This window comes from Chenopodium album, chromosome 24 (genome assembly GCF_948465745.1).
Source record: "Chenopodium album chromosome 24, dcCheAlbu1.1, whole genome shotgun sequence".
Classification (NCBI taxonomy): domain Eukaryota; kingdom Viridiplantae; phylum Streptophyta; class Magnoliopsida; order Caryophyllales; family Amaranthaceae; genus Chenopodium; species Chenopodium album.
In genome coordinates, this window is record NC_137857.1 from 5724139 (window position 1) to 5734680 (window position 10542).

The 10542-nt window shown below is 35.5% G+C and overlaps 2 protein-coding genes across 3 annotated transcripts; one reads left to right on the top strand and one right to left on the bottom strand.

Annotated features, from left to right (window-relative positions):
* The first annotated feature begins 1855 nt into the window (after nt 1-1855).
* On the top strand, nt 1856-4156 carry LOC145612443 (uncharacterized). The gene is made up of 5 exons (XM_081667812.1): nt 1856-2264; nt 2476-3231; nt 3424-3503; nt 3595-3666; nt 3750-4156. Exons 1-5 carry the CDS (start codon nt 1932-1934, stop codon nt 3955-3957), a joined length of 1449 nt encoding a protein of 482 aa, XP_081523938.1. The 5' UTR covers nt 1856-1931; the 3' UTR covers nt 3958-4156.
* Nucleotides 4157-4282: 126 nt separating this feature from the next.
* LOC145611394 (uncharacterized) lies at nt 4283-9754 on the bottom strand. 2 transcript variants are annotated; one of them, XM_081666722.1, is made up of 7 exons: nt 9421-9754; nt 8212-8461; nt 7481-8124; nt 7025-7186; nt 4998-5140; nt 4773-4883; nt 4283-4677 (listed from the first exon to the last, which is right to left on the bottom strand). In XM_081666722.1, exons 1-7 carry the CDS (start codon nt 9544-9546, stop codon nt 4596-4598), a joined length of 1518 nt encoding a protein of 505 aa, XP_081522848.1. In that variant the 5' UTR covers nt 9547-9754; the 3' UTR covers nt 4283-4595. The 2 variants fall into 2 exon arrangements, with proteins under 2 accessions (XP_081522848.1, XP_081522847.1); XM_081666721.1 differs by having other exon boundaries at nt 7481-8461; nt 9421-9753.
* Between the last annotated feature and the right edge of the window lie 788 nt (nt 9755-10542).

Genomic DNA, 10542 nt, shown 5'->3' on the forward strand with positions numbered 1-10542 from the left:
TCATAATGTAAATATGTGTTGTTCATGAAATATTAATTAAATATGTTTATGCATATGTTGTCTTTCTTAAATGTTTATGTTCATATTTTTTTACATATATGTTCACATTTTAAATGCTTATATTCACGTTAAGAAAATCAATGCTTATGTTCATATTTGAAATGTTATGTTCACTTTCTGACATGCATAGGTTCATTTTTTTTTTGCCTATGTTCACTTTCTGAAAAGCTAATGTTCACATTTAAAGGAACCTATGCATATGTTCATAATGTAAATATTCATAGTAAATATTTCTTGTTCATGAAATATTCTCATTAAGCCTGTTTATGCATATGTTCTCTTTCTTGAATGCATATGTTCATATTTTTTTACGCATATGTTCACCTTTTAAATGCTTATATTCACTTTAAGGAAACCAATGCTTACGTTCATATTTTGAATTGTTATGTTTACTTTATGAAATGCATATGTTCATATTTTTTATGCCTATGTTCACTTTATGAAAAGCTAATGTTCACATTTAAGGGAACCTATGCATATGTTCATATTTTGCATAATTATGTTCATCGATAAAAAAATGCAAAAAATCAGATGCAATTCATACACAAATGAAATCGATCGAAGCTAAAAAAAATCAATTCATATGAATTTAAAAGTTAGATAAACTTAATCAATCGAAATTAAGCACAAATTCACCATATAATAAATTCAATTGAAAAATTGAAACAAAAAATTGAAACAAAAGATAAATAAAAAAATAAAAAAAAACAGAGGAGAGAGAAATTAAAGAAGGAAGGAGAAAAAATAGAGGAAAAGAAAATCATAATGATATTTTTTATCATATTATCCAATCGAAACAGATGCAATCGCAAAAACAGAGAATAATTTTTCCAGAAAAAACAGAGGAAAAAGGAATTAAAGAAGGAGAAAAAAACAGGGAATAATTTTTCAAGAAAATAAAACACAGAAATACTTGCGTGGACCTAGTTCACAATAATATTATTGTGGACCCGAGGTTTAGACACACGCAATTGATATTATATTGAACATAGTGACCTTTATTTTTAACATAGTAACCTTATTTTTAACATAGTAACCTTTATTAAAAGTTGTATAACGTTTAATACTATTGTGAACTTGAAGTACGACGTTATGACCTTACTTTTAACATAGTGGCCTTTATTATTAATATTGACCTTATAAAATATTTCATTAAAAAAATTAACCTCTTATAGCCTATATATTACCAAAATGACTTTAATTTTCAACATAGTAACCTTTATTTTATTATAGTGATTTTTTTTTTTATTAATAAAACAACTATAGTTTCTCTAATGTTAGTGGTCCACAATAAATTAGTGTGAACCAGGTTCATTTAAGAATTTGTAAATAAAACAAAGAACAAAATATAGTAATGAAAATTTTAATGGAAAACTTTGATGAGAATTAGGAAAGAGAGAGAATTGGAAAAGAGGAAACCAAAAAATTTGTAAAAGGAAACTAAGAATCTGATGCGGGAAGAAACGTTAGAGAACACTAAAAATGTGTGGCTGCGTTTCATGTAGTTTCTCCTGCGTTTTGATAGTGACACCTATTTCTAGGTGCAGGAGGTTACACCTAAGAATATGCCTAAAAATGATGGCCCATTTATAGAATTTGAGCCAAGATAGCCCAATTTGGGCCCAAACTTCAGCCCTTCTATCTCCCTTCTAAAGAACATGAGGGTCCCGCCAATGTGAGGAAATTGCACACAACGGCTACTTCCATTTTTCACATAGCCGTTGAGTTGCCAAACTAAAATTCAAAATGGTAGTAGCAATTAGCAAACAACACCAAAAATCATTCATAACTTTTCTCTTCTCAAACTTTAATCACTCAGAAATCATTCTAAAATTAAAGATTAGATCTTGTACTAGTAAAAGAAATTGAAAATGGGGTACACTAATGCATATACACCTGCATACTATTCATCTCTTCAGGATTCAATCACTTCAATCTGTAAATCAATCCTTCCTTTCTCTTTAAACAAGCGAAGATTAACAGCAGCTGAAAAGAAGCTCTCCAAACAGCAATCTGATAATCTTAAATGGCAGCAGAATTCATTCCATCAGATCCTTAATTTGATTGGCCTTCACAAAGAAGGGCTTTTACCAGATACCGAGGTTTCGGCTTTCAGAACTCATCTCCTTGATACCCTCATTGCGTCTAAAGGAGCTGACAAGGAACAGCCCCAGATTTTGAGGGATAAGCTCCTCTTTCTCCAGGTTCCTTCTTTTTTCATTTTGTTGAATTTTGCTGGAAATTATACTACCTCCGTTAAATATTAGTCTTGGAACTTTGGGGTATTATTTGTGAGATATAAAATATTCTAAAGTTGCAACTAATATTTAACGGAGGTAGTAGTATTATTGCAAGATCTGAAATTGCATTTAGAATTGTGTGCTGAATTCATATCAATGTTAATTGAATAAACAGGAGCTGCTGTATGCAAAATGCATATCTGCAGAGGAGTATCATGCATCAAAAAGGCCATTGCTTCAGAGATTAGCAGTACAAGGGGCTGAGCTCGAGGCTAGAGACGTGATCGTAGGAGAACGAAAAGAAACAGAATCTCCGGAGGAAGAGGAGTGGTCGGTGATCGATTTGAAAGACGATCAGAGTTTGATAGACAAGGGTAATTCAAGGTCTAAAAACAGATCTAAGCATGGGACATCAACAGTGAGACACATCAAAGATGCAGCCTCAGTTTTCGGGTTAGGGTCTTTACAGAAACTGGGAAAAAATAGACAGCAGAAGAGCATATTTGATCAATTATCAGTTGATAATGCAAGCATTTCTAACAAAGAGAATGAACCAATTGATGAAAACCCATTTTGGAATAGCAATAATCACAATGAGACTGAAAGTGAAACTAAGTCTATTCTTATGTCAGCATCAGAGTCTGATAAATTTGGTAAAGAGGATTGTCCTGGAAGTGGAAAAGGGAAGAAGACTGCATTCCGAAGTCTGTTCCAGGGAGATAAATCAGAGGAAAAAGACTCGAAATTTACAACGAAGAAGCAATGGGGGTTTGATGGGCTCAAAAGATGGAAGAGGAGTAATATGGAAGATGAAACAACTCCTGTGCCTCTGACTGAGAAATCAAGTAATAATATGCAAGGTCCTGATACTAAGCAGATCAAAAGAAAGCTTCTTTCTGATGGTTCTTCATCTGGTTTTTACATTGATAAGGTAACACTAAGAGATAACATAATGTTTCTCATTACAATAAAAGTTGAAGAGTGAAACAATTTTCGTACTAGATATGCTATGAATTTGTGATGATTATTGATTACACGGAATAATCAAATTTGGTTTATGTAGCCGACCCCACTTATGAGATTAAGGCTTTGATTGATTGATTGATATGCTATGAATTTGCAGGTTGTAGGGGACAACATAAGGAAGGAGTTGTTGCGAATTCAAACTGAACTGTCTAGCACAAATCCCAACTTCCATTTTTCGTATGTGTTGTTTCTGAATAGGCTTCTTTGTTAATCCATTTGTTGTCTTGTTGCTTGGGATTTGTTTTACTCATAATACTCATTGCTGTAGGAATGATGAAATGGATGTTATCTCCACAAAGCTGCCAGTTGATAAGTCTGATCTTAAGCAGTACTTTCCCAAGTAAGGGTTAAGAAAAATACTTTCATCTGCAATAGCATGACTATATCCTATCTTAACAATAATGCTCTTGTATGTGAATGCAGGTCCTGGTGTGAGCGATATGGTGATGTGGTGTTGGATGTGGTGAAAAAGGAATTCAAAGATCATGTTGGGGAGATGGAAAATATGCGTCATGCTACCTGGGAGAGGAGGTGCACCAGCTCCAAGAGATGGACAGCTTTCGAGGATGATGAAAATTGCCATCCTAATCGTGTCTCTCCTGCAAACCATAAAGCAAATTCCATTTTCTAATTCAAAACAAGATGATTTCTGGTCTATGCAAGGCCATGTTTGTGGAAGGGTTAATCTGTATAACTCTTTATCCTATTAGTAAAATATGTATATCAACTATTTAATGGAAATCTCTTGCCTCAATTTGATCTCTCTGTAATTGAGGAGGATAAGTTAGGTAACACCCTAACTATAGAAGGATTTCTGAATTTGTAATTTCATTTTTATTTATATACATTTAAAAAAAAAAAAAAAAAAAAAAAAGTTGTCCTTTGAAGTTTTTTGGACCTGGTATTTTCTTGGAATTCATATTTGCAGGAAATAATTCACAAAAAGATGAACAATATTAGAGAAGAAAGCAAATTTACAAAAGGAAGATAATTTACAGCAGAACAATTATGGCTTTTGATGTACTCATTACATGACTGCAAAGGAAGATTTTTGTTTACATGGACTTCACTTTTAAACAACCAGCATTATTGATAAAAAACAGGAAATCAAATTGTGTACATTTTGCTTATATTTACATGAAAATGTGAGTGATAAATTCGCCGATGGTATATAGTCAGACTAACATTTGATTTAGGTATAACCAAAATTTGGTATGAAAGATCGTCTATAATAACTTCAAGTAATTAAGCAGTTCTTTATACAAGGATTTATGAGAGATCTTCATTTGAGCTGGATGCAGCAACCTCTGTGGCCCCTCCCCGAACATCTCCACGACAGAGTGGACATACCCTACAATGGGGCAAGTTAAATATTAAGTCAAATGGACAAGGGATACAGTATGTTGAAACGGCCATTATGAAAAAAATATGGAAGCAACGAAATACCCATGAATCTCTTTTAGCCATTTATCAACACACGCCATGTGATATGCATGGTGACAGGGAAGAACTCGTATTTTATCACCTTTCTCATACTCCACCAAACAGATATAGCACCTAAATATATCAAAAGTTCCAAAAAAAAAAAAGAACGTTCATCATCCCTCTGTAGTCAAACAACAAGAAAGCCAATCAATAAATATACTAGTATATGAAGAGACTGCAACTTACTGATCTACATCATCTCCGTGATCAGCAGTAATAGGCTTTTCATATGTTTTAATGGGAAGTGAGTCCACAACCGATTCTGGAGCAGGGACTGAAAGCATAGACAGGGAAAATGACTCTGGCTGGCGGTGAATCTCATCCAAAACCTTGCAATTTTACACAATAATATACAGTATGTCAGATTATCAACCATAAAAAGTATATAAAGCTTCACACATTCATACTGCAGCATATAAGTTACATTAGAACAGACAGAAAATTTGCAACTTGTTCAGCTCCAACAATATGCCACCACTCTTTTCATTTGATGGAAGTCATGTAAAGGACCAGAACTGAAGCAGGGGAGCAAAGTCAAAATTTCAAACAGGTGAAGAAAAAGATCAGCAAATGGTACACTAGAATACTTTGGTATCGTACAAATCTCATACTGCAATGGAAACTAATGCAGTATTACCAATTCTGATATGAATAAAACTACCAACTCTCTTTCATAAGGCCCCAAGGCTTTTCGAGATTTCAACGATCACTAATTCTCTCAAAATATAATAGTTTAATTAATAGAAGTACCTGTATGCTAGACTAATATCATAACACCTTTTTTAAGAACTTTTTCAATATATTTTCTGATAACTATAGGTTCAAAAATATTTCTCATAAATAGCATGCTAAGTCAAAAAATCTCCAATGACGTTCACGAACTAATTGCTTTGATAGCTCATTTTACTCTGCCTTAATGAAAAATCATATATCAGCTATGAAATTAGTCAAGCATCGATTTTTACAGACACTGCTCAACTCTTACAACAGAAAGACTTCCGATTTCTCTATCATAGGTAAAAACAAAGATGCAAGGTAGCATCACATTCATTAGTATCAACACAATGAGTGTGAGACACAGAGCATAAACTGATAAAACAGTGGGACAGTTTGGTGCAGAATAAGATTTAACAAAAGGCAGCTCAAGCAAATAAATTATGATGAGACAGCATAAAGTGATAAAACACTGGGACAGCACAAAAATTGTTGCAGAAAAACATACTTCGTATTTTAACATAAGGCAGCTCAAACAAGTAAATGACCAAATCAGCATCATCATGTAAGCAGATCTCACAAAAGAAGATATAACGTATCTGCTGTAAGGACTAAGGACACGCTCCTAACCAAAGATACAAAAAATCTATGTTACATAGACTCGGTGTCACGGTCTGGGAGTTTGGGCCCCGAAACGTGCGGCGCGCTCTAGCCTTTTGGCGGCAAGAACGCTAGCCTTGAGCGGAAGAGGGGCTTGTGAGCACAAAGCAACACAAGCGGGCAATAGAATCTCAGGAGCACTCGCGTCTATCTGGGCGACGGAGTGCAGGTGGTCGGGGCTTGTGACGGCCGATACTTCAAAGCGGGCACAAGCAGGTCCGAACCACGAGTCCTTAACGCATCAAGTTGGGTTGGAGGGGAGCTAATATGCAAGTAAGACACAATATCTATAAAGGTCTAACAACAAACAAGCATAAAAGCAAGGCAACACTTGGTAGAAGGCTTTAAGATTTCATTAATCATTCGCCCTCTAAAGAGCTTAATGTAGTACATGCATAGAATCCCTAGTGAACACTGAACTGACAGTAATACAATAATGGGACATATGGCCTAGAAAACATAAACTAAACTCTAAGAAAGCATCTAAAGGGAAACAAATACATCAAAAGGAGTTGGATTCTAACACTCGGGTACCCATGTAGACAAAGGTATGTGTTTAAGCGTCTGACTCGGCTATTTTATGAGAAAAAAAAAAAATGGTTTTGAACCAAAAGTGAAGTGTCCAAGTGTCATACCCATGTCCGAGTGTTGAAGGTCCGACATGGGTACTTGACATGATATGAAGAGTCCATGTAACAAAACAAAATTCTCTCCCGATGAGTAAATCAGTAGTAAAATATCAGCAGTTTTAGATGTTAACGACATGAATGTCAGCCAATATGGAGTATATAGACATACTTCAGTAGCAACAAAAAGAAAAACATTATGAATGAATGTACCTCAAATAAAGCCTCTGCAAGCAGGATGATTCTAGATATACTTGAGAGTGCATTAGCCTCTTCATCCAACTCGCACGTGCATGAACCATCAGAATGCAAATCAAGCGGACAAAATGTACGATGACTACTCTCTGTAGCAGTACCTCGTAATCTGTCCCAGAACTGCAAGGAGGTTGATAACATTAATTGAATAACTAACAGTGGGAATGCCAATCACACTTAAGCATGTACTGAACACAAAAATACGAAATAAACATTTTTTATTTTGGGGGGTGGGGTGGTATGGTAGCCTAAATATATCCTTACAGCAAATGTCTTTCATAATAAACATGAAGTATTGAACCCAAAAACATCTCCTTTTTTGGAGGTTTGATAGTTAAATAGTGCACAATTCAGGAGTTGCAAAACTAATACAAGCAATGTCTTTCATGAACAAGAGAGGATACAGATGCTCACCTCAGATCTTGAGTTCCGGCGACGATCATTTGTAAAGCGACTTCTCCGGCCAAAGCGCCAAGGCTCAGCACCAACACCATCATCAAAAAAGTCATCACCGATATCAAGAAGCCATCTGCGATGAGATCCTGCTAGATCAGAATCCTCGGTTGTGAAAAGTATGGCTGGGAAATCAGCATTTCTTCTTGAACTGCGACTTGTAAAGGCATCCCTAAATATTCTCCTGCTGTTTCTTCTTGCTTCGCGGGTGCTTATTTCATTGTTGATGTTGGGCAAATGATTAGATGAGGAGATACTCACCAAATCAACATGAAGTACATTTCCTTCTGGTTGAACTTCAGCCCTATCCGACACAAAAAGCTCTAATTCTGAGGGTATCACCTCTTGAATGGCTTCATCTCCACGAGCATGAGAAGCTACGCCAGGGTCGGGAACAACTGGAAATGGACCAGATTCAGTACTTTGGCTTCCAATAACCTCACTAACATCTTCAAAAATGGTGGGCTGTACCGGCTGTTCAAGCTCCACGTGCTGCAAACTAGGAGACAAGACCTCATAACTAGTCTGAGGTGTATCGCTGATAAATTCATCAATCTCACTGGTTGCATGCCTGTTGGGACTAACACTTAAGTGTTGTAGGTGTCCTGCAGAAGTGGACTTTACAGAATCAACCAATCGCTGTTGATGACATTTGCTTTCAGCATTTACATCACAAGGAACAACTTCATCACCTTCTGACAAGCACTTCTGCTTATTAGATGATTCTACATTTGAATCATCCTGAATCAAGGTGCACTCACTACTAAGAGTACTGCTCTCTGATGAGGCTACCAGTCCAGATCTAGGACTGGAATTGCTGCTAAACCTGGTTCCCGCACTAGAAGTTGGAATGGAATCATTTGTGGGGATTGAGGATTTGTTAGCTTTCTGTTGACTGTAATCCCTAGAAGTTAGTACAGATCCAGCAGCACAATCTTCCCACTAAACAATGCAGCAAAAAGGTTGAGTTATCATCTCCACCGTGATATATAACACACATCTTAGTCTAGAGCATGAATTATAAAATCAAAACTCAAAAGAAACATATGCAAAAAGATGTCAAAAATCCAAGATTAAAAGGACCTATGACTAAGAAAATATCATCACCCCAGAAAGCTCACAAGGATTAAAATTGTGAGAAGATAGAACTAAACTCCTATATTAAAATCGGTTGTCATGTAGTAAGCCAGGACATTGCCGTACCTTTATCTCTGCATCGGCCAGCACTACAGCAGTGAAAGAATAAGGAGTCCAAACAACTGAACTCAAAGAAATAAGCTTCAAGGCATGCAGCAGATAAACATTTATCCCAAAAAAGGCTTCATGACCTTTAGGGAGAAATTTCAAATACCTCAGTTAATGCTCAAGGAAACTTGAAAAAAAAAAAAAAAAAAAACATCAGAGAAAGACCAAATAAAGCAAGATGCTATAAAGAACACATTCAACATCTTCCATACACAATCACAATATTATAATTTACACTACACACCATTTTGAGCTATAAACATGTTATCCAAGTATTAATAAAGCTAGAAATAGCACAATCATCCATATCTTTTAATCACAACTTCCAATCAATTTCCAATCTTTCCTACCAGTATGACTTTTATGCTGGATTACCCAATTCAACATCCAATCAAAATGATAAAACCAGCTTAAATTTGTACAAAAACCTCATAAAAATTCTCGACCCCCAAAACACTTCAAGTAATAGAAGGTAATGGTATAAAAATCCCATCAAATAAAAAATTAAGATTACAAATTAAGCGATTTCTAAACTATAAAGTTACCATCTTTGGAATAATCTAAATATTCAAAGTTATCAAACCCATCAAAAAAAAGCAACGATCTTGCTAAAACTTCTAAACAAAAAAGGGGTAAAAATAAAAAAAAATAAAAACCTGAGGAGAAGTAGAAGAAGCGCCGCAAAAGAGAGAAGCAAGCCTTTGTTTGGTACGGTTGACTTTGCTGCGTCTACCAGCTGCAACTGCCGGAGGAGAACCCAGATTACTGCTACCTGAACCCATTTTCTGTTCTATGAGAGAGAATTTTTTGATTTTTTGGAGAAATAAACTAAAAAACTAAAAGAATTTTTACATAATTTATTTGACAATGAAACTGCAACGAAATGAGCTGAGCACAATCTAGGAACAAGCCGGTCCCTTTTTCTTTTCTTTTTTTCTTTTTTGTGCTTTTCTTTTTAGAGACACAGTAATATTTCAGACATTTTTTATTTTGAATTTTCCTGTTTAATGGGATAAGGTTTTGCGCAATTGTGCCTCTCATTTCACTTGATTGAATGAATGAAGGGTGTAAAAAGTTCAAAACTTGGGTGTTAGGGACTAATTAGGTGAGAAGTTTGACTATTTATGTCAAATTAACTCAATACCTCAAAATCTCATTATGCCTCAATGTGTACATATATAGGTTACAATATATTCCTAATTATCTTGGACTTAGGAATAATATCAAATCAAATATTAACATAAAAGATAACTAAGGAATCCTAACAAATATTTCCTAAATATTATCTTTCCATAACTATAATATTATCTCAACATCCCCCCTCAAGATGGAGCATAGAGATTTCGAATGCCCATCTTGCAAAGAATAAACTCAAATTGTGCCTTTCCCAATGCTTTCGTGAAAATATCTGCTAACTGTAACTTCGTAGACACATATGACGGACATATGAGACCCTCTTGAATTGCATCTCTAATAAAATGACAACCAACTTCAATATGCTTGGTTCGCTCGTGAAAAACCGGATTATTTGCAATATGTAGAGCTGACTGACTATCACAGAAAACTTTCATCCCTTGCTTGTGTTCGACCCCTAAATCTCGAAGCATTCTCTTCAACCACTTCAATTCACATGTCACGCCTGTTATTGATCGATATTCTGCCTCCGACGAACTTGTAGCCACCGTAGGTTGTTTCTTGGTCTTCCACGACACAGGAGAGAGACCAAGTAACACAAACCAACCAGTCAAAGATCTCCGAGTCAATGGACACCCTGCCCA

Excerpts from the sequence above, each read along its gene's own strand:
- LOC145611394 (XM_081666721.1), bottom strand. The coding sequence starts at position 9,546 with ATGGGTTCAGGTAGCAGTAATCTGGGTTCTCCTCCGGCAGTTGCAGCT. Across the intron at positions 7,187-7,480 it reads GCCGGAACTCAAGATCTGAG|TTCTGGGACAGATTACGAGG; the intron begins GTGAGCATCTGT and ends ACCTCCTTGCAG. Across the intron at positions 5,141-7,024 it reads TTGCAGAGGCTTTATTTGAG|GTTTTGGATGAGATTCACCG; the intron begins GTACATTCATTC and ends TAAAATTGCAAG.
- LOC145612443 (XM_081667812.1), top strand. The coding sequence starts at position 1,932 with ATGGGGTACACTAATGCATATACACCTGCATACTATTCATCTCTTCAG. Across the intron at positions 3,232-3,423 it reads CTGGTTTTTACATTGATAAG|GTTGTAGGGGACAACATAAG; the intron begins GTAACACTAAGA and ends ATGAATTTGCAG. Across the intron at positions 3,667-3,749 it reads CTTAAGCAGTACTTTCCCAA|GTCCTGGTGTGAGCGATATG; the intron begins GTAAGGGTTAAG and ends ATGTGAATGCAG.